This window comes from Staurois parvus, unplaced genomic scaffold, assembly GCF_062004578.1.
Source record: "Staurois parvus isolate SC_StPar_1 unplaced genomic scaffold, SC_StPar_1.0 ptg000295l, whole genome shotgun sequence".
NCBI classification, from domain to species: Eukaryota; Metazoa; Chordata; class Amphibia; order Anura; family Ranidae; genus Staurois; species Staurois parvus.
The window spans coordinates 140,969-165,467 of record NW_028318091.1 but is presented as its reverse complement, the minus strand read 5'-3'; the positions used below and the strand labels follow the sequence as shown (position 1 = coordinate 165,467).

Sequence of the window (24,499 nt, the reverse complement as noted above, 5' to 3'; positions counted from 1 at the left end):
TGGCTGCTTAATTTACAGAACTACCATAAGATTGTCTAGTTCACCAATCATTAGCACAGCCTTTCTCAACCATTTACCCCAGATGAACCCATAAAATTTGAGGGCTGTACCAAAAGTAATGCAAAAGTGGACATAGCTTTTTTATTAGCTTACTTAGGTCGTTCGAATGTCTCATGTTGGTAGAGTATCTGTCTGTACAAAAAAGGTGCTACTCAACCTAGTCTCCATTACAAGCAATGCATTTGCTCCTTAGTTGACACCAAACTTTTGAATCCTCTTTGGAAAAATTCAGGTATGCACTTTTGTACCCACTTCTTCACAGCCACTTTCACCTCATCTGTGTCATCAAATCGTTGTCCCCGAAGAATGTCTTTCATTGGGCCAAACAAACGGAAGTTGGAGGGCATCAAATGTGGGCTGTAGGGTGGATGGAGGACCACTGACCAGCCGAATTTGCCAGTCACCTGATTTATTGCCAAACGTGTGTGGTTGCACAATGTCATGGTGAATGCGGATTGTCTTCAGATTCTTGCTCAGTTCCTTCCTCCTAATGGCTTCTCTAAGCTTCTTAAGTGTCCATTCCATGGATTGATTCTTCATTTCCAGATCAATAAAATATGCCCATGTTTCATCCCCTGTCATCAGTTCAGCAAAACAAAACATGTCTTCATTGGCTTCAAACGCTTCCAGCAGATCAGAGCATACTTCCACCCTTCTCTCCCTCAAATCTGGTGTCCGCTGGCAAGGTAACCACTTTGCACACACTTTCCGATACCCTAAGTCTTCCACCATCTTCTGTATCAGAAGAAGTCGGATGTATATGGAAGGAGCGCCAGACCAAAAGATAAAGGACTCCAAATTAATTTATTGATATTGTGTTAAAAGACAACCAAAGTGTTTTGAGTGTCAAAGAAACTCCCCCTTCATCAGGGCTCCTATTTGGATTCCTGGCCATCTACATCAGCAGTCAAAATAAGCAGCAGCTTATATGCATATGTTCTTCTGGTGAGCAGTCTAACCTGAGCCAGTGGGCACTTCAAATATGTTTTGCCCTCTCACTACCTTGTTTAAACATGTATCAAAATCCCAGCGCCTCTTGGATTCCCTTTTTTTGATTGGAGTACCATCATCTGTATGATATTGTGACCACAGTCCAGTTGTGCCACAGGCTCATGGACTGTGACTTGTCTGTTCATTGGAATCAGTTTGCCCACTCACTGATGATTCGTGTCAGTGGTCACATCTGATAATCTCCCACTGCATGGTTTGTCTGCAATGCTTGTTTCCCCTTCTTTAAACATTTAAACATCGATCTGTGCACTTTGCTCTTGTCAATGGTGTCATCTTTGTAAACATTCTGTAGCCTTCTGTGGATGAGAACTTCAATGGAGGCACATTGCTTCTGCTTGGAATCCATTATTCACATGCAGTGAAAAATAAGAAGAGGAAGAGTTACTATTTAGGAAAGGTTAGTATACGGCATGTGAAATTTGAATGACCCATGTAAGTTAATAAAAAAGTTACAGTGGGGCAAAAAAGTATTTATTCAGCCACCAATTGTGCAAGTTCTCCCACTTAAAAAGATGAGAGGCGCCTGTAATTGGCATCATAGGTAGACCTCAACTATGAGAGACAAAATGAGAAAAAAAATCCAGACAATCACATTGGCTGATTTGGAAAGAATTTATTTGCAAATTATGGTGGAAAATAAGTATTTGGTCAACTACAAACAAGCAAGATTTCTGGCTCTCACAGACCTGTACCTTCTTCTTTAAGAGGCTCCTCTGTCCTGCACTCATTACCTGTATCAATGGCACCTATTTGAACTTGTTATCAGTATAAAAGACACCTGTCCACAACCTCAAACAGTCACACTCTAAACTCCACTATGGTGAAGATCAAAGAGCTGTCGAAGGACACCAGAAACAAAATTGTAGACCTGCACCAGGCTGGGAAGACTGAATCTGCAATAGGCAAGCAGCTTGGTGTGAACAAATCAACTGTGGGAGCAATAATTAGAAAATGGAAGACATATAAGACCACTGATAATCTCATGTATGCCCACTTTTACATGACTTTAGGTACAGCCCTCATAATTTTCAGGTCACAGGGAATCCCTACTAATATTTTTCTATGGGGGCCATTGGGAAAATGTCCCTTACATTGGTCAGTAGGAAGAACGTTCCCCTTACTGTGGTGGTCCGAATGTCACCCTTATTGACAACTATGCAGACACCATCAGATAGGAGCTCACTTAGCTACAGCTCAAGGCATCCCTAGCCATGTCTTGTGTAACCCTGGAGTCCACAGAACCCTGGTTGAGAATGGCTGCTGTAAAGACTAAGGATATGTCTTTACGCAGCAGTCATGTCAACTGTAAACCTCTTTATTCTCATGTCTGCTGCACAAATACTCTGAGCTGGCCACAAATTGCAAAAATACAAAGAAATAAGTTATGTTTTCCTGATACTCTCTCTCGTCTTGTTGTGCTAATAGGCACCAGCCCCATTATAGTAAGAACAGCTCTGCATTTAATATATGAAATGCGCTCCTTTAACAATCTAAACCCCCTTTATATTTCTAAACACAGGGCCATTGTTACATGTTTGGTTTTAAACACTAATCCAAAGAACATGATCTTTTGGAAGCAAACACGCAAAGCATTCGACAACAAACAAGCTTGTTTAAAGATCTCATAAAGGCATTCTCAATTAACGGAACCAAAAAGAGTCCGCAATTCTTTATTCTTATCACAAATAGCAAAAGGATGCCAGTACATTTTGTGGATCCACAAATTCCCCTTCAATAGGGCTTATAACTAATGCTTGGTATCAAAAGGGTTTGAAAGTATTTATAGATATTTCATCAAACGTTTTTACCAGAAGATGCAGCTTCAAGCTGCCTTATTGAAAATTTAGTCCGTCCAGCTGCCATTTTTTACAATAGCGTGTTGGTTAGTTTGGTAATAACTTCACAGTACATGTCCTTGTATCACTCGGGGAATTTCCATTCTCTTGCTAACACAAAGATGCAAGACATAATTAGAAAACAAAATTGAGGAAAATGTGCTTTTTAGACCATTGTTCCTTGCACAGATGTTGCCAATAGAAGGTTTTCCCATAACCCTTTATCTCGGTGACATCTCTAAAATTTGGATTCCCCCTCACTTCTCAGTGACAGTGATCAGCAGGATAGAGGTGGAGAGCTCGCACTAATATGGACACAGACAGCAGAAAAAAAAAAAAAAAACCAATAGAGGGTCTAACGTTTCCCCATTTTATTCAAAACCAGAAAAAAGGTTTTGCCTAGAGGTACACCATGTAAAGGAAAGGTAACCATTGTAAGTGACCTGGCTGGTTAGAATTGGTCTTAGCCCTCTCAAGTTGGACAGCTTGATCTGCATGTAAATCTGGAAAGATATAAAGGAGTGGAAAGAGAGGATTGCCCATAGTATCACTACGTGTAATAAGCCCATACAGCTCCCAGATTAAAAACGTTTTCACCATAGTTCTTAAAAAGTCATGCATATGGATAAACTCTACATGGTAAAATGTCAGGAGCTCTGCCTTATTATTATTATGAATGTTTATGAACTAAAAGCCACCAAGGTTTTCTTGCTAGAAGTTGACTGCTGTGGATTTCTTCAATACAGGGGCTACACCTTCCATTCATATCTGGGATGCCATGAATAAGCAGACTTTATCCATTCTGAGGTGTTTCCATGCCAAGGGGGTAGGATACATTAATTTCAGTGCCACTGGAAAGCTGCTTTTGTCAGTGGGAGTCGATCCTGAACACACCATAACTGTATGGCGATGGCAAGAAGGTAAGTGTCAGTCTTATGCTAGCCACATACATTGTTGATGCACTCTCCTCAATTAAGAGGGTTCTCTTATGACAGTGCCACACAGTGTTTAAACTTCCAATGAAACAAGATTTCAGTCAATTGAACATAAAAATCTATTTTGTGTATTTAAAGTTGGCATTCATGTTTCCCAGGTGCAAAAGTCGCCAGTAAAGGAGGCCACATGGAGAGAATATTTGTGGCTGAATTCCGTCCAGACTCGGACACACAATTTGTATCTGTCGGAGTAAAACACATCAAATTCTGGACGTTGGCGGGGAGCACATTACTATATAAGAAAGGGATTGTCGGATCTGTGGACAATGCCAAAATGCAGACCATGCTTTCTGTTGCCTTTGGTGCTGTAAGTATGATAATAAAATATACCCGTATTTTCCAGCATATAAGGTGACTGGGTGTATAAGATGACCCCCTAATTTTCCAGTTAAAACATAGGTTTTGGGCTATACTCGCCGTATAAGACTACCCCCCTTCCGAGGCAACACCATTTAAAAACATACAGTATACCGTGCTGAGCCAAGCTGGCTCAAAACAAATGTTCCTATGACAGATTAATCTGTCAGCCCGCTGGATGTGCGGTATATACAGTATACTGTGCTGAGCCAAGCTGTTTCAAAACGTACCGGTACGTCCCTACTGTAATCAATCTGCTGGATGCGTGTATGTACTGTAGCTGCGGCTACATACAGTATACACTGTGCCAATCACGGCGAGTGATGTATTCTACTAATGAATACAAAGCCTGCTCGGATTGGCTGAGGTTGTGACATCACCAGCCCACCTCTCTGACTCAGCCAATCCGAGCAGGCTTTGTATTCATTAGTAGAATACATCACTCGCCGTGATTGGCCCAGCGTATACTGTATGTAGCTGCAGCTACCGTACATACACGCATCCAGCGGGCTGATTACAGTAGGGACGTACCGGTACATTTTGAAACCGCTTGGCTCACCGCAGTATACTGTATATACCGCACATCTCATTTGTTTTGAGCCAGCTTGGCTCAGCACGGTATACTGTATGTACAGTATTACCACACATCCAACCAGCTTGACCCAAACAAACTCAAGGTTCACATTTTATACCCCGCGTATAAGACGACCCCCAATTTTTGGGGTATATTTTTAAGTATAAAAAGTAGTCTTATACGCCGGAAAATACTGTAATTCAATCTGAAATGAAAGCATAACTCCATTTATTTTTATACACTGCTACTATGATTACCTGAAGTCTACCTTATATTTTAAGTAGAAATAAAAAGATCCCATGGGGTTTATTTACTAAACCTGGAGAGTGCAAAGTCAGGCTCACTTCTGCATAGAAACCAGTCAGCTTCCAGGTTTCATTGCCAAAGCTTAATTGAACAAGCTGAGGCTAGAAGCTGATTGGTTTCTATGCAAAAGTGAGCCTGACTTTGCACTCTCCAGGTTTAGTAAATAAACCCCCATGTGTCTAAATCAGCTTTTCTCATCTTTTTTAAGACAGAGGAACCCTTAAAATAACTTTCGGGTCTCAGACAACCCCCCCCCCGCCCCGCTAATATTTACAGCTCATAGTACATTGGCGTGATGATTACTAGCCAGAATGCTCCTTTCACTTGTAGTCATTGTGAAGAATGTCCTCAATACAGATAAGTAAAAAGGTCAATGGTGTCAGCAGTTACGTATCTGAGAGGCTGAAATTGCTGATTGCTCAAGGAACCCCTATCAACCTCTGGAGGAACCCCAGTGTTTCATGAAACTCTGGTTATGAAACACCGGTCTAAACAAATACCAAATCCAGTTACTATGTGATGCACATTTATAAAATTAACAAAAAAACTTTCTTTACCATCCTTGACTGAGCCAAATACTTTTCCTTCTGTGTCTTACATGCTTCCCCTCCCAGACACTGCAGCTCAAATTAGGGCAGTTCAAAAATAGAGAGAGTGCTATAATTCAGAAAGCAGAGGACAGAACTAGGTGTGGCCAGGTGCTGCTTGACAAGCTACAGACTTGTCAGGAGTGACAATGCTGATGGCCATGCCCCCTGCAACATGTTTCCATCCCACTGTAGTAATAGCAATCAGACACAGCCTACATAAGAGCAGCAACTATGCTTTGAATTTAGGGGCAGTGCAGCATTGTTGCCACATGATCACAGGAAGCTACATTAATGTGGATTTATAATGAATAAACCAGTGCAAACATAGACCTCTACACACCATCAATACATAAAGTGCATCATAATAATAAAAAAATTTATAATAAAAATTAATAATAAAAATGAATAGTGAAAGTCCACAGAAAACACCAAAAATATTGTCCGTGAAATATATATATATATATCAAGTGAAAATTTTTTTTTTTTAAATCAAGTGAATTTCTTCTTTCCCAAAGACTCTTCAAATACACCAAAAGAACTTCCACCTTCCACCCGTGAAACCAAAATCAAATACACTAACCAGATTTAGGTGAATGAGACACTTTTTAGGAATTTAAGGGATCCTAAGCCCTCTTTGCTGTTCACTCTAAAGGGATCCCTTAAATTCCTAAAAAGTGTCTCATTCACCTAAATCTGGTGAGTGTATTTAATGTTGGTTTCACGGGTGGAAGGTGAAAGTTCTTTTGGTGTATTTGAAGAGTCTTTGGGAAAGAAGAAATTCACTTGATTAAAAAAAAAATTTTTTTTCACTTGATATATATATATATATTTCACGGACAATATTTTTGGTGTTTTCTGTGGACTTTCACTATTCATTTTTATTATTAATTTTTATTATAACTTTTTTTATTATTATGATGCACTTTATGTATTGATGGTGTGTAGAGGTCTATGTTTGCGCTGGTTTATTCATTATTTATTGTGGTTTGTGTTTTTTGCACAGTGCACAGCAGCAGTAAAGAACCTGTGGGAATCTGTTGGCGCAGGAATAATAGTTTATATATATTAATGTTATTTTCACCGGCAGGTTCAATAGGTATTTGTGGGACTTTTCATGGGGGCTAAAGGAAAACTTTAAATTCAGATGCATGTATAATTAACTGCTGATGCACACTTTTTTTTTAATGGGATGCTATAGTTCTAATAAAAGATCTTTAGTCTTGATATTGATAAGATCTTGATCTTGATATCCTTTTCTTAGAGGTTCAAAGTTGCAAGCTATTTGCAAAGTTGTAAATTGATCACCTGAACTAGCTGGACTACTGCAGCTTACAGTGAAATACAAATAGCAAATATACATAATTGGATGCCATGTAAGATGATTGGCGGTTTCAAAGCATGAAAACGATGTGGCCATGTAGCACTGTACTTTATATTTATCTGGGACTGGAGGCATACTAACCAGAAAATGTATGAACTTATGTCTTTACAGAATAGCCTAACTTTCACCGGTGCCATCAATGGAGATGTATATGTCTGGAAAGACCACTTTCTTATACGACTGGTGGCCAAGGCCCACTCTGGACCAGTCTTCACAATGTACACAACTCTACGCGATGGACTGATTGTAACTGGTGGGAAAGAGAGGCCGTAAGTGTGAAAATGTCCTTACGAATCAAAGTATAGTCCTCCAACTATTGGGCTATAATCTGCAGACTGCTGGCTGTTGTTGCGGTCTGGACACAGTGAAATGGGATGTTTCCTTGTGGGAAATGTCAAGTCTGCCTTTATATGGAGCATACAGATGCCTTTAATGATTCACAAAATCAATTTCAGTTTAAAATTAATAGTCTGATAAATTGTTCAACTACACGGGTATTATATATGATCACCTGCCCATGTAATAAGATCTATGTAGGGAAAACTAAAAGGCAAGTGAAGATAAGAATAGGAGAACACTTTAAAGATATAAAAAAAAATGATCTGGGTAGTCCCTTGGCCCATCATTACAAAGAATTTTATGGAAGCAAACTAAAGGGCACAAAAGTAAAGGGTTTTTAAACTTCCCCCAAAAGAAGGGGTGATTTTGATGTGGAACTGTTAAAACGTGAAAAGATGTGGATACATAGACTTGATACACTGAGTTCAAAAGGTTTGAATACAATATTGAATTTGCAAGTATTCTTAGAACACTAATATATGGGCTCAGCGTACTGCGGTCTATAAAGATCCACACTTTTCCCTTTACTTACTGATTGGTACATCTAACAATTATGTCGTTCCTTCTATGTATTTAGTCATGAATAGATAGGCTCCTCCTCATTGCAATCATATACTGGTATACTCACGTTTAAATCTTTAAAAATTGGGTTTAGATATCATTTATACCCTATTACCACTTTTCACTCTTTTTCTGTACTAATGTACCAATTAGTAGGTAAAGGAAAAAGTGTGGATCTTTATAGACTGCAGTACACTGAGTCCATATATTAGTATTCCAGGAATACTTGCAAACCCAATTCTGTATTTAAACCTTTTGGACTCAGTGGGGTTTATTTACTAAAGCTGGAGAGTCCAAAATCAGACTCCCTTCTGCATAGAAACCAGCTTCTAACCTCAGCTTGTTCAATGAAGCTTTGGCAATGAAACCTGGAAGCTGATTGGTTTCTATGCAGAAGTGAGTCTGATTTTGCACTCTCCAGCTTTAGTAAATAAACCCCAGTATATCAAGTCTATATATCCACATCTTTTCACGTTTCAACAGTTCCACATCAAACTCACCCCTTCTTTTTTGGGTAGTTTAAAGCATACAAATAGCAAGTACACATAATTGGAAGCCATATAAGATGATTGGCGGATTCAGTTGGAACTGTAGGGGCTTAACTGGAACAACAGTACCGCACCATGAAGGGCAGATGTGGCCTACTCCTATTGTCACTGCAAATGGGAAGTCTACTTTTTGATCATACCAATCAAAATGACATCATGGCTTATATCTTCTAGGTTTCTAGAAGGCATGAACAGTGATGGCATTGTGATAGATATAATGCAATCACGATGATCTGCCCAGAATACCAAAAATAATATTGTTATTCTACCAGGACAATTCGGAGCCAAAGTAATGATCTAGGCAGATGAAAAAGGACCAATGTAAGTATTTATGTACCATGCCTGTGGGACCCCAGTGGAAGCTGAAAATCACTGTAGTAGGTATGGCAAGAGGCTGGCCTGCTGCACTGTGAATACAGGAAGCTGGCCTCTTTGCACAGGCACCATTCAGAGAACAATTTGCATTTTCTCAATGAATTTAAACCACTCCCTGATTGGATGGGGTGGTAACGGGCAGACTGACCATTTGGAAACTTGGGCACTGCCCGAGGGCCCTGGGGTCAGTAGGGGGCCCCATAAGATGCCCCTGGTATCTTTTTCATAGGCTTTTTTGAATTTGGGCAAGGACACAGGGGCCCCATGATCCCCTATTGCCCGGGGTCCCCATGAGTTGTCAGTCTGCTAATGGGTGGTAACATGATAATCCCCGCTTAGTTCAATCAGAGAACACTTTGCATTCATTGACATTCATTGAGAAAATACAAAGTATTCCATGAATGGTGCCTGTGCTGAGCGGTGACCTCCTGTATTCACAATACAGCAAGGCAGCAGCTCAGTACAGGACCCGGAAGCTAGTGGAAATCATTGGAGTAGCCTTGCCTACTCCAGTAATTTCCAGCTTCATTGGAAAGCTGGAAATCACTGTGGCACATACACACTTACGTTGGTCCAAGATGGACCATAGAAACTATGCAATAATTTCTATACCTGGAATTCTTCCTTAAATTTAGAAATTCACATATGTATGTGTATTAAAATGTTACCTGCCATCTAATTGTAATGACCTGATATATTTATACTTTATTCTCTTTGACATTTAGTACAAAGGAAGGTGGTGCTGTCAAGCTATGGGATCAGGAGATGAAACGCTGTCGGGCATTTCAGCTGGAGACAGGACAAGCTCTGGACTGTGTGCGATCAGTATGCAGAGGGAAGGTACCGCATCTCTTCATCCCTTGCACAGGCATGTTAGTCCCCAGCATCTTGTGTCTGTGCTAACACCCATTACATATGATTACAGGGTAAAGTGTTGGTGGGAACCAAAGATGGAGAAATCATTGAAGTGGGAGAAAAGAATGCTGCTTCTAACATCCTCATTAATGGCCATGTGGAGGGAGAGATTTGGGGTTTGGCAACACATCCCTCCAAAGATATCTTCCTCACTGCCAGCAATGACGGGACAGCGAGGATATGGGACCTATCTGATACAGTGAGTACTGTAACACATGCATTTAAAAATCTACATAGAAGCCTTCACTCCTACATGTGGCCCATTGATTGACCATTGTGTCTCAATTTTGTCTTTTACAGAAGCTGCTGAACAAAGTAAGTTTGGGCCACGCTGCATGCTGTGCTGCTTACAGTCCCAACGGAGAAATGGTCACCATCGGCATGAGGAATGGAGAGTTTGTTGTCCTGCTTGTAAATTCTCTGAAGATGTGGGGCAAAAAGAGAGACCGCAAGGGTGCCATACAAGATATCAGGTGTGCAATGATGTGTTTTATCCGGGCTCCTCCCAAAGATCAGTCATGTTTTTTCTGGAACCTTTCTGCTGTAAAACTACTGATGTTGAGTATTATGTACAGCTTGAAATGTTTACACCAGGGGTGTCCAAACTTTTTTCAAAGAGGGCCAGATTGGATGAAGTGAACATGGTGGAGGGCGAACATTTTTCCGAACATTCTTTGAACCATTACAATTAAATGCAAATGAATTATTTTATGCCAAGTTAATTGCAAACGACATACTTTTCATTTCATAACATTAAGATCAACTGACAGCTGAGTTTTCACAATGTATTGAAAATAAATTTAAAAAAAAAACTTACCTGCACTAATGTGAAGGGTGAAAAAGGTAGCTGGAGCTGAAGTCTCTGCTCGGCAGCCGGGAGGGGAAGAGAAACACACTTCACGCTGGAAGCCCGGCCCTGACGTTACCGCCCTCTGTCGCTCCCAGCGCGGCGCAGTCACGCATGCGCACTGTTCTCAAGCAGAAGACTGTCTGCCACAGAAGGGAGGGCCGTGCGACAGCCGCATTTACACAGACCAGGGAGAACGCGCCGCAGTCAGGCATGCGCACTGCCCTCTGCTCTCAAGCAGAAGACTGTCTGCCATAGAAGGGAGGGCCGTGGGAGGGCCACATTACACAGAGCAGGGAGGGCTGTTGGAGGGCCGTATTAAACCAACCCCCGGGCCGTAAATGGCCTGCGGGCCGGACTTTGGACATGCCTGACTTACACATACCTGTGGTAGCCTCCAAGACCCCGCCACTGTGGCCAAATATCCAAGCGATTTTAAAGGGCAAGACAGCGGCACTACCTGGTAGTGCAGAAGCTTTCCTACCTCTTTCTGTATATTCTTATTGGCCAGGTAGGAAGCCCATCATAGCAATGAGCCAGTCTTATGTGTCGGGGTTGGGACTGAGCAGTAGGTTTTACCGTTGGAGTGTTAAAGCTTTTCCAATCAGGGCAGCCCAGGATTCAGCTGTAATAGATTTTGGCCGCTTCTGCTGGTATGTTTGAGAACGTGTGGTGAGAACCAGTGGTACATATCCGTGGCACATCCCATGCAGGCCATGTTGCACTTCTGAGATTAGGTCTCAGTACTTGGCTTTGACCTTACAAAGTGACCATCCTCATGGAATCAACTAGTCTGACCGAAGGAACACCAAACTTTAATAATGAAATAACTCTCATACTACTGGGCAGCTGTACTACAACTACTAAACTAGAGTAGTCCCTTTCCCTCCTTAGTATGAAATGCACCCCCAAAAAATTATGAAAATTTACTGTAATGTCTACTGTTTTGTCTAAAAGCAAAGCGACCACAATACCATTATACTGACTTTTTGCTCATTTTCCAGGTTCAGTCCTGATAACAAATATCTGGCAGTAGGCTCTGCAGAAAACACGGTCGATTTCTATGATATCACACAAGGCACATCCTTAAATAGAATTGGTTACTGCAAAGACATTGCCAGCTTTGTCATACAGATGGACTTTTCTGCTGACAATAAATATATTCAGGTATGAACTTTATAAAAGACTGTTTATCATGCTCAGGGGAGGACTGACAACTCATGGGGCCCCCAGGCAATAAGGGATCATGGGGCCCCTGTGTCCTTGCCCAAACTCAAAAAAGCCTATGAAAAAGGTACCAGGGGCATCTCATGGGGCCCCCTACTGACCCCGGGCCCTCGGGCAGTGCCCGAGTTTCCAAATGGTCAGTCCGCCCCTAGTCATGCTTGGTCATGTGGTGAGGAGCACCTGCTACAATCATAGTGATTTATTTTAAGTCATTTGCACGTTAAGTGCCGGTTCACACCACATGCAGTCCAGTGTATTTTTTTTTCTACATCAAAAACGCATGGATAGTAGGTTTTAGATTTTCCAGTGGCACAGTTCCCACTACTGTGGTCAGTTCCAGTGCATTCCAGTTCCAGAAAAAAAAAGCATGCTGCATTTTTTCTGCACTGAACTGTACTGGAACATGGTAAAATACATAAAAAGTGCCCTGTAAGGCACATGTCCTTATTTTAGTTGAGGAATAAAAGAGGGGAAAATGCACAGGAACACATTAAAAACACACTGGAACTCATCAACATGTCAAAAATGCATATGCAGACAAGTGAGCTCAGTTCCAGTGCATTCCATTTCCAGAAAAAATAATAGAACATGCTGCAATTTTTCTACACTGAACTGTACTGGAACATGGTAAAACGAATCAAAAACACACTGGGACACAACTAAACACACAGGAACGCACATGTCCTAATTGGGGCCAGTTCACCCCACAGTCCAGTGCATTTTTTTCTGCATCAAAAACGCATGGATAGTAGATTATATGGTTTAGAGTAGCATAGTTCACACCAGTGCGGTCAGTTCCAGTTCCAGAAAAAAAGTACTACATGTTGCATTTTTTCTGTACAAAACTGTATTGGAACGTGGTAAAACGCACCTAGCACAAAAAAAAAAAAATGGACCAGAACATACCAAAAATGCACATGTCCTTGCCAGGATTCAACCTATGTCTGTAGCTCCAGTCCTCGTTATTTTCACCCTCAGGCCTGGGAGAAATAAAGCTGCGGACACTGAAGTGTGCAAGTGAAATCTCTGAAAGTTTAAACCAAAACAAGAACGGTGATACAGAACTCAGTAGGCGTTGTTTAATCCTAAGATGACCAATGAAACATTCCACTCTTATCAATGTAGTTACATGAAGAACAGAAACTGCAAATAGTTGAGGGATACCATATAAGGTCGTTCCGTTTACAGAAATTAAACTAGTCTAAGAAAACGGGAGAAAAGTTACAAAAACGAAACTAACTGTTCACACATCTAGAAATGGAGGCATTATACAAAATGGAGGCCAGTTAATAAGACATATTTCCTTACAGTCCTTATATAAGGTGAAGAAAAAAAGAGGGGAAAAAATGCACCGGAACGCATCAAAAACGTCTACAAAAATGTACACGCAGAAACACATTCAGAATGCATCTGGACAGCATTTCTGCGGTGTGAACTGGTCCTTAAAGCGGGGTTCCACTAACCCTGTCAAAATATAAAAGTTAGCAGCTACAAAAACTGTAGCTGCTGACTTTTAAAAAACAGCCACTTACCTGTCCCATGATCCCGCGGTTCCCTGCCGCAGCCCATTTCACCGGCCGTCCTGTATTTCAGGAGGCCGGCATCTTCAGTGTGGGCACCCAGCTGTGATAGCTTGTGGCTTCACATTGCGCTACCCATTGCGCATTGCGCATGCTTGAGTAGTGCTGCGCTTCATGAATGGTCCTGTAGTCTTCTGGGACCTGTCACGTGTCCCAAAAGACTACAGGGAGGGAGGGAGGACTCCTTCCGTTTCCGAACGCCTAGGCGATCGAAACCGGAAGTGGGAGCGGGTACCTGTCAAATTTGGGTACCCTCTCCCCCCCCCACCCCCCAAAGGTGCCAATCCTTAATGGGGAGCGGGGGAGCAGTCCTTAAAGCAGAACTTCCCCTTTTGGGTGGAGCTCCGCTTTAAGGTGAAAAAAAAAAAGTGGGAAAAAAATGCACCGGAACGCATCAAAAACGTGTCAAAAATGCACATGCAGAAACACATCCGGAACACATCCGGACTGCATTTCTAAGGTGTGAACCGGTCCGTATGCAGGTTCAATTTTTGTAATATTTATCCTCGGTAAAGATTATATTTGTCCCATGATACACCATGTTCAAGATCACTTCTATAATATACTGCATGTAGCCTCAGCGTACCAGTTGTGTCACCGCTAGGGCTTGGAAGAAGAAGGCTTTTCTGCTCTGCTGCTCCTTTCTGGAAAGACTGCAAATGTTTTCATTTTCAGGTAGCAACTGGTGCTTACAAACGTCAAGTCCATGAAGTGCCATCAGGAAAGCAGATAACAGACACAGCACTTATAGAAAGGATTACGTGGGCCACGTGGACAAGGTAATAGAAGACACAAGCTTAAGTTATTGAGAAGATGTACGTATGATTTTGCTAATTGGCGTTCTCCCGAATTGCTCCTTGAGTATGTGAAGGCAGTGGGAGTATTACACTCACCGGCCACTTTATTAGGTCCAGCTTGCTAGTGCCAATTGAATCTCCCCCACGCCATTACACCACCACCAGCAGCCTGAACCATTGATACAAGGCAGGATGGATCCGTGCTTTCATGTTGTTTATACCAAGTTCTGACCCTGCCATCTGAATGTCGCAGCAACCATTCTGCCCATTCTCCTCTGACATCAACAAGGCATTTTCATCCACACAACTGCCACTCACTGGATATTTTCTCTTTTTCGGACCATTCTCTGTAAACCCTACAGATGGTTGTGTGTGAAGATCCCAGTAGATCAACAGTTTTGGAAATACTCAGACCAGCCCGTCTGGTACCAACAACCATGCCATGTTCAAAGTCACTTAAATCCCCTTTCTTCCCCCATTCTGATGCTCAGTTTGAACTTCAGCAAGTCGTCATCACCACGTCTAGATGCCTAAATGCATTGAGCTGCTGCCATGTGATTGGCTGATTAGGAATTTGTGTTACCAAGCAATTGAACAGGTGTACCTAATAAAGTGAGTGTATACTGGGAGCATTTGGGAGACAGGGACTGATGTGAACAGGGTATAGCTGAGTCATCAGTGTACAGTGGACTGAGTTTATTTCAAACTATTTCCCTTTTTTTATGAAATGATCACTGGCTTCACTGTTCTATTTGAACTAATGAATTATTGTCTGGAGATAACAGTAGGAGTGTGCGTTGTTCTCATAGAAGTCTTGTTTATTTGCAGTATCCTGGGGGATGAAGTGATCGGTATCTGGCCACGAAACGCAGATAAAGCCGATGTAAACTGTGCCTGCGTGTCCCACGCTGGTCTCAATGTCGCCACAGGAGATGACTTTGGCCTTGTTAAACTTTTTGACTTTCCTTGCACTGAAAAGTTTGTAAGTCAAGTATGATTGTAGAATTTCTGCATTCTGAACACTCTCCATTGATAGGTTTGGAGTACTATGTGTACTGGGCTGTACCTGACTCTGGCTTGCTGATCTTGTGCTGGAAAAGAGGAAAGCATGCAGAGACTGGTGACCTCTGTACAGTAATGGACACTATGCCATTTCTGCTGAGACATCCAAGTACAATATTCATCTGTAACCAGCTGTCAGGCAGACATTGCACAGCAGTTATTGACCTCTATCCCAACCTCCATCTGTTCTATGGACAAATGAGACTGGAGACTTGGAATCAAATAAAGTCAAGCCTTCTAAACTGTGCAAAGTGTTTCCAAGCATTGCCAAACTCAGTCCAGAATGCTCCCATGATTGTTGATTTCTTGTAATTAAAGTACTCCAGTTTGAGTTAATCCTAGCATGGCCATGTCGGCATTTTGTCAATTTAATTTTTTTTAACCACTTGCCTACCACCAACAGTAAATTTACTACTGGTGGCCATCTTCCCCAGGCCGCAGCGTCAGGATCCTGTGACCACTGTGTCTTGTGGACACAGCAGATCACAGTGCTCAGTACCCGGCTTCTGTGAGCAGCTGGGGTATCATGTGATTGCTATGACCAATCATAGAAATCACATGATAGCATATAAGTAAACTGTCTTGAATGGCTTTCATTCTTGACAACTTGCTTGCTATTGTGACGCTGTGATTGGCCCACAGCTATCACTTTGTACCTGAGCCAATCACAACACCCTGTACCATGTGATAGCTGTGGTACAATAGTTAGCAAGCTGTCATGAATGAAAGCCATTCATGAATGACCTGAATAACTGCTGTTACAGTGATCATCACTGTAACAAGCAATCAGTGCAACAAAAATAAAATCTCTGATCACCCCCAAGAGTAGTCCAATGTCACTATGGCAACACTGAACTATTCTGCTGACAGTATGTAATAAAAAAAAATTGTAAAAAAAGAAAAACAATGTGTAAAAAATGTAATTAATTATTTTTTTACATGCTGTCACCAATCAGTATCACTGATAACCGCCACACCAGTCATATGATGACGCTGTGCTGCACTGGTGACAGTATGTAAAAAAAGGAAAATTGCGAAAAAAACTCTACATTTTATTTAATTTCTTCATTCTCCAAAAAATGATGACAAAAAAATTACAACTTCAAAAACTCAACATGTCTCTTACTAATTAAATACCTTGCACTACTTTCCAAAAAGGGGTGATTTGTGGGGTGTTTGTCCTGGCATTTTTGGCCACAAGAAATGAGATAGGCCATCAGTACATCAGGATTGATCAATTTTCATATACCGTATTTTCCGGCGTATAAGACGACTTTTTACCCCTTGAAAATCTTCTCTAAAGTTGTGGGTCGTCTTATACGCCGGTATACGGCATACTGACCCTTTTTAGGGGGCGGCGCGGTGCCGCCGCACCACCCTCTTCCAACAGGAAGGGACACTAAGTACAGGGGTGGGCAGGGGCTGGTGTTTCCTACCTGGCTCCGGTCCCACGACGATCCGGTCCAGGAAGCGCGGCTGCTCCTTCAGTTCGGCCACTGGATGTTCGCGCGGCTGCTCGGCTTCGCCTCCTCACCGGTGATTGGCCGCCAGAACTGTAGCTCAGGAAAGGCACACAGGCGAGTGTCACCGGCGAGGGGATGGAGCCGAGCGGCCCCGCGAAAATTGAGTGCAGGAGAAGCAGGTAAGTGTTCAGTGTAGAGGTGCTGCTGCAACCACATATGCTGGCTGCAGCAGCACCATACTAGAACAGGGTCAGCAAGTGTAATTGGTGTCAGTGGGAGGAATAGTGCCCCATCATTGGTGTCACTGATATCAATGATGGAGCACTATTCCTCCCACTGACACCAATGATGGGGCACTATTCCTCCCACTGACACCAACGATGGGGCACTATTCCTCCCCCCCACTGACACCAACGATGGGGCACTATTCCCCCCCACTGACACCAATGATGGGGCACTATTCCACCCCCCACTGACACCAATGTTGGGACACTATTCCTCCCACTGACACCAATGATGGGGCACTATTCCCCCCACTGATACTAATGATGGGGCACTATTCCTGCCACTGATACCAATGATGGGGCACTATTCCTCCCACTGACACCAATGGTGGGGCACGTTTCTTCCCACTGACACCAGTCATGGGGCACGGTTCTTCCCACTGACACCAATGATGGGACACTATTCCTCCCACTGACACCAATGATGGGGGACTATTCCTCCCACTGACACCAATGATGGGGCACTATTCCTCCCACTGACACCCATGATGGGGCACTATTCCTCCCACTGGTGTGCATTGGAAGAGGGGTAGTCTTATATGGCGAGTATAGCCCAAACACTACATTTTAGCAGGAAAAGTAGGGGGTCGTCTTATACGCCGGCAAATACGGTATATATCCCATAGTTTGTAGACTTTATAACTTTCCTAATAGTAAATAATATACACTAATATGGGGTATTTTTATCAACTAGATGTACCAGAATACATTTTGACCTAAATTTATGAAGAAAGATTCACTGTTTGCAAAATTTTATAACAGAAACTTAGAAAAACTTGATTTTTCCAAAATTTCAGTCTTTTTTTTATATAATAAAGAATAAAATAACCCCACTGGTGAATAAATGCCACCAAAGAAAGCTCTATTTGTGTGACAAAAATGGCATAAAGTTAATTTGGGTACAGTGTTGCATGACTGCACAATTACCAGTTAAATTAGCCCAGTGCCGAATATAAAAATAATGGTCTGGTCATGCAGGGGGTAAAACCTTTTGGAGGTCAAGTGGTTAACCCTTTATTTGGCACCACTGTATGTGTGCAGCGGTGGCAGCAGGGGGCTTTACACAAACTTCTGGTGGCTTTTGAATGAAAGCGATTTGATGGCTGTACAGCGATCTGCACTCAGTTAGCTTCAGTGGAAGGCAGGTGAGACATCAGGGATCTCATTAAAGTTTTAGTGAAATTAAAAAAAAAAAAAAAAGTTACACCCAAGCACTTAAATCAATCCCCCCCACAAAATGTTGAGCCCACCTTGCCCCCACGTGCACACACACATGAACAAACACAGGGGCACCTACATGCAAAGATGCCACTTACAATACTCATGTTACATATCCTTGCGTGCGCTGCAATGAGAGCAATCATTTTAGAGTCAATATTCACAATTACAATTACTGAAACTCTAAACTGATGACCTATAGAAGTGTTTAAATCTCTGCCAATGGAAAATATAGGATTTGGAAGTTTTGGCGGGCATGTGAAAATTTAAAGGTTGACATGCTGGGTATCTATTTACTTGGCACAACCTAATCTAATCTGAAACTTACTTTTGTCACTTGAAACTGCCATTCACCCGTTAAAAGCCTTATTTTATTAGGATTTGCTATTTTATCTCACAAAGTCTATGGGGACTGTATGTAAAAAATCTGCAGAGCTATCCATCCTGTGAGGCTGCATGTGCATTAGGCTATATTCTCTTCAGGTTGACAGTTATTCATTCATACAGAATAGAGTGAATCGGGAAAATACCACAGTATGGCCACTAGATGGAGCTGACGATCATAGGAAATAACTAGTGGCCATACTGGAGCAATGCCAGCCTGAAGCTAGAGGCATTTTAAAGAGTGATAAACATTGTGAATTGATCTTTGTCCTTATTCTTTATCACAAACTATACAAATAATGTACAATAATGAAATGTGCTTACTGTGCCTATAAAGATAGCCCAAAGTTGAGCTGCTGATTTATTTGATGGTGTTTTCTTTCCAGGCCAAACATAAGCGGTACTTTGGTCATTCAGCACATGTGACTAATGTACGCTTCTCGCATGATGACAAATATCTCATAAGCACTGGAGGGGACGACTGCAGGTAACAAACGCTTTCCTTCATCAGTACTTGAGTGATATTATTGTTACTTATTTTTTGAAAACCAGAAAAGACTTGGGTAATGGAACTTGCCTAAAGGGAAACTGGTTTTGGGTCCAGTTTATTTTATTTGTTTTGAAAGCAATATTTCATACATTTTCTATTTTATTTATGTTTAGACAATATTGATTTGACATTTAAGAATTTAATGCAGGGTGCACTCATGATACTAATGTGTTGGAGCATTATAGGTTTCAGAAAGTTGTGCACCTTCAGAATCTCTCTGACTAAACCTAATCTAGCATAGGAACAAAGCAGGGAGGGAAGCGTAAGGAGTTGCTGTTTGGAGAACACATTTTAACTTGAGCTATTGAGGTCTGTAAGCATTAGGCTTTTGTTCAGGAAACTGGCTAGGCACTTTCACAAACCCTTTAACTGTCTGGCTAATTAGGGGCATTTATCTTCCCTTGCTATTGTAGTGACCACAACATTTTTACTTACCTAATCCTTCACTCTTCAGCAGGTGGTGCTCCCCCAAAATCCAGCAGTGGCCTGTCACTTGATGTCCTCATGTCCAGAACAGGGTTATGGACCCTGCTGTGGTCTTGATGACGTCAGGACCTAAGACTAATGGAGCGTAGGTGTACAGAATCTGTAGGGACCTGTCTAGCTGTGGGGAGCAGTGGAGGATTGGGTAAGTATATAACCTTCTATTGTTCCCCTAGACATAAACAAGCAATTAACCCTTGCAGAGCAGGCACCTCACTGCGAGAGATGCTTTATTTGCTCACAGTTGGGCTTCAAAGCTGAACTGCAGGTGTGATCTTTATGGCATACTTAAGCTGGTCATAGACGGATTGAATCTCGGCCGGTTTAGTAGGGATTGACTGAGATTCGATCCATCTATGTACTGAATTTGATCAATCACCTTCAATACAACCAGCCTGTCCTTTTTGTTTATGCAATCACTGCTGGTGGCTATAGCAGCCGGGAATGATCATTGTGTTCTGCTGGCAGGGAAGGCTCCTCGCCAACAGAACACAATAGTGCTGCTGAGGGATTCCCCCAACAACACTGACTGTGGGGGAATCAAACAATTTTCTTTGAAGAAAATTGCATAATCTATAGGCTGCTTTAAATTAGTCTAGCGTGACACAAAGTATGTATAGCTCATACCAGAGGGGCTGCTGGGGGAGCTGACAATCACTGCAGACATTTTCACTGCTACAGTGATAGCCATGACCTTCTGGGTCCTATGCTGAGCACTTCCCCTCTGCACACTGACCACAGGGGATCACACTGCCACCACTGTTGCCATTCATAGAACGTCTTGTATTTTTTCAATGAATTCAAGCCGTTCTCTGTTTGGACTAGGTGGAAATTGTGGCAATACCACCCCTGCTCTCTACATTGTCCAATCAGAGAATGGCTTGTATTCATTTAAAAAAATGACAAGGCATTCTATGAATGGATAAGATGGAGAAGAGATGTTGTGGCGGCACAATTACCACCTAGTTTAGTCAGAGAATGCCTTGAATTCACTGACCCTATGGTCAGTGTGCAAAGGGGAAGCTGCTTGCACCTAATCTGGATGATCAAAGCTATCAGTGTAGTAATGTTGACTACTGCAGTGATTATCAGCTTCCCCAGCGGACCCTCAGGTATGAGATATGAAATCTGATTGGCCGGTAAGGGTCAAGGCTTCACTGCTTTTTGTTCTAATGTATCACATAATGCAAATTGTATATTTCTTAAGAAAATGAGATTTGTGGTAACCATTTCCCTTCTCTTTCAGTGTATTTGTCTGGCGATGTTTATAATGTGAACTACGGAGGCCGAAAACGCATTAGCTGCTCCCCTTTGTCATCTGCTGCACACGTCCTTGTAAAATGCTGCATGAGTTCTGGTGTTCTATTACTGTAAGATAACGATATGAAGACTGCGTGTTTTTCGGGGGAATCTAAAGTACAAAGCCGTTCTTTTTCTACAGAGAATACACAAGAAAAGCCGTCCATCGAATCGTACATGTCACCGGCCAAACATGTTCTCTTTAGCCTTTTGTTATATATTTTAGATTTTATAGAAATATTCTAAAAAGTTTACACTTTTGGCCATTGATATTTCAAACGTGGATTTATTTTCCGGAACGAACCGGCGCTGCATCTTTAGTGAAAATTGCACTTTTTGTATAATGAGAACTGTCATGCTATTTTTGCATTTTCTATTTTACATAAGCCATGTTCGAAGCACTTGTACTTTTCCTTTGCAGTTGTTTTATTTCGACTCATAAAGTGCCTTGATCTATTTGTTATCGGCCAGCCTCATGCCACGGTGCACAGCGATGGTGCTATTAACGTTCTCAGTGATGGCGGCTTTACACGGAGTGAGATTTCGTCATTGTTTTTGTGGCTCGATGTATGAATAATCACCTGGTCATTACTATACAACACAGGCACACAAGAACACGGGGATGTGTATTGTCCAAGAGGGGCTTTAGGGCTCAAATGTTGGATATTTAATAGCTTAGCGTGAGGTTAACCACTTTCAGACATATTTTGCAAAACATTTAAATCAATGTTTTGTTTTGTTTTTTGAATTGGACATTTTGGGGTTTATTTACTAAAGCTGGAGAGTCCAAAATCAGACTCCCTTCTGCATAGAAACCAATCAGCTTCCAGGTTTCATTGCCAAAGCTTCATTGAACAAGCTGAGGTTAGAAGCTGATTGGTTTCTATGCAGAAGGGAGTCTGATTTTGGACTCTCCAGCTTTAGTAAATAAACCCCTTTTTGTCTAAAAGAAATTACTAATAATAATCTCATTGTAAAGAGCAATTTAAATGCTCACACATAGCTGAGTATCAAATTAGTTTACTACTGCAAATGATAATTAATACAGTGAATTTACTACTTACCTTAGAAAGTGTCCAACAGCATACAGTTGGCCAAAACGGTGGCTCAGCAGCTGGGTATAGGAGGTGACAACTGATGGCTATGTCCATGGCTCTGGGAGGTGACAACTGTTACTGGTCCTGTGGGAAGTAATAAACTGTTTTCTGCGCCAATGGCTTTTGGAGGCAACAGCTGTTTGCTAGGCCCATGGCTCTCGGAGGTAACATATGTTGTCTGAAACCATGGCTCTGGGAGGTGACAACTGTTACTGGTCCTGTGACTCTGGGAAGTAATAAACTGTTTTCTGGGCCAATGGCTTTTGAAGGTAACCGCTGTTTGCTAGGCCCATGGCTCTCGGAGGTAACATATGTTGTCTGAAACCATGGCTGTGGGAGGTGACAACTGTTGTTTAGGGCCATGCTTCTGGGAGGTGACAGCTGGTAATGGTCCCATGATTCTCGAAAGTAACAGCACTTGTCTAGGTCCATGGCTCTGAGACTGTTATTGTTCCTATTGCTCTTGGAGCTAATAACTGTTATCTAAGCCCCTTGACATTTGGAGGTAACAGCTGTTGTGTAGGCCCATGTCTCTGGAAGGTAACATCTGTTGTCTGGGTGCATGGCTCAGGAAGGTAGCAATTGTTGTCTGGACCCATGTCTTTAGGAGGTGACAATGGTTGTCAATGCCCATGGCTCTAGGAGATAACAGCTGTTAATGGACTCGTAACTCTAGGAGGTGACAACTGTTTTCTAGGCCCATGGCTCTGGAAAATTACAACTGTCCCTGGGTCCATAGTTCTGGGAGGTAACAGCAGTTGTTTGGCCCACGGCTCTGGAAGGTGATAACTGTCACTGGGCCTATTACTCTGGGAGGTAATTACTGTTGTCTGGGCCAATGGCTTTTGGAGGGAACAACTGTTGCCTAGGCCCATGGCTGCGGGAGGTAAGAACTGTTACTGGACCCTTGGCCCTGCAAGGTGACAACTGTTAATGGTCCCACGGTTCTGAGAGGTAACAACGGTTGTCTAGGCCTATGGCTCTGAGACTATTATTGGGCCCATGGCTCTGAAAGGTGAAAGCCGGTACTGGGCCTATGGCTCTGTGACATAACTTGTCTGGGCCAATGGCTTTTGGAGGTAACAGCTGCTATCTAGGTAACATTTATTGTCTTGGTCCATGACTCAGGAAGGTAGCAACTGTTGTCTGGACCCATGCCTCTGGGAGGTGACAACTGTTTCCTAGGCACATGGTTCTGGGAGGTAACAATTGTTACTGGACACATAGCTCTGAAAGGTGACAACTGTTACTTGTCCTATGGCTCTGTAATAGTTGTTGCATGGGCCAATGACTGTTTAAGGTAGCAACTGTTGTCTCGGCCCATGACTGGGAAGTGATAACTGTAGTCTGGGCTGATGACTGTTTAAGGTAACAACTGTTGTCTAGGCCCATGACTCAGGGAAGTGATAACTGTTGTCTGGGTCAATGACTACTCAAGGTAACAGCTGTTGTTTAGGCCCATGACTTTGGAAAGCAACAACGTTTGTCCAGGCTAATGGCTGTGGGAGGTGACAACTGTTCTTGGACTCATGGCTTTGAAAGGTAATAACTGTTGTCTGGGCAAAAGACTGTTTGAGGTAATATTCGTTGTCCGGGCTCATGGCTCTGGGAGCTGACAACTGTTACTGTGCCCATGACTCTGGGAAATCCTATTCTGATACACATATTTCTTATCTTACTAGTTTTATTCTGTAACAACTTTTTACCCATATACATCCAGCATCATACACAGAAAATGCTGCCGGCTATTTACTACACAAAACTAGGGGCATATAGTCAGTGCGCAAGGAGCAAGAAGGGTGAAGTATAATAAGGAGAGGAGGAGATCAAAAGACTTTGCACATTTCCAGGTCTGTGCAAGTGGCCTAGACAGTAGAGTAGAGTAGCTGTCTACTTTTCTCTTATTGCCAATAGAAGAGCCAGCTTGATGTATTCATTAGCAGAGACTTTTGTCAAAAAGATATTTATGTGAGGTAGATTTTACTATTGTGAGACCTCCAATTTGTTTGCACCAGAGTCCAGGGAAGCTTAGCTATGCCCCAAAGGGGGTGATGCCAAAGGATCTTGGAGGGTTGGGTTGAGTGATTCTGAGAGACTGAAATAAGAACATTGCCAGGAGTGTCTTCTGAGCTGATAGAGAGACAAGATGTCTGCGTGCTAATCTATAAGAGATCATTCACCTAGTATTCATGGCAGCTCAACAGCTGATACCAGAGACTTTCATGACTTTTTCATTCTACTCGATTATTGCAGACATCTGTCACATGGATTGTGATAATCTATGCTGACCTTCCAAGAAAGACCACAGGGTAATCATTTCATTTATATATGGATTTTTTTCTTTTTGGATTCATGGGAATA

At 42.2% G+C, this 24,499-nt stretch overlaps 1 protein-coding gene across 3 annotated transcripts in view; it reads left to right on the top strand.

Moving 5' to 3' along the window:
• Positions 1-21,819, top strand: part of EML6 (EMAP like 6) — a 272,713-nt gene extending 250,894 nt beyond the window's left edge. For all 3 annotated transcript variants that reach the window (XM_089682713.1, XM_089682712.1, XM_089682711.1), the window contains 11 exons: positions 3,653-3,826; positions 4,000-4,208; positions 7,221-7,378; positions 9,658-9,772; positions 9,858-10,046; positions 10,148-10,320; positions 11,699-11,861; positions 14,177-14,280; positions 15,127-15,280; positions 19,096-19,196; positions 20,989-21,819. In XM_089682713.1, the coding sequence (XP_089538839.1) occupies positions 3,653-3,826; positions 4,000-4,208; positions 7,221-7,378; positions 9,658-9,772; positions 9,858-10,046; positions 10,148-10,320; positions 11,699-11,861; positions 14,177-14,280; positions 15,127-15,280; positions 19,096-19,196; positions 20,989-21,013 (1,565 nt within the window). In that variant the 3' untranslated portion in view covers positions 21,014-21,819. The remainder of the gene's footprint in view (positions 1-3,652; positions 3,827-3,999; positions 4,209-7,220; positions 7,379-9,657; positions 9,773-9,857; positions 10,047-10,147; positions 10,321-11,698; positions 11,862-14,176; positions 14,281-15,126; positions 15,281-19,095; positions 19,197-20,988) is intronic.
• The last annotated feature ends 2,680 nt before the right edge of the window (positions 21,820-24,499 follow it).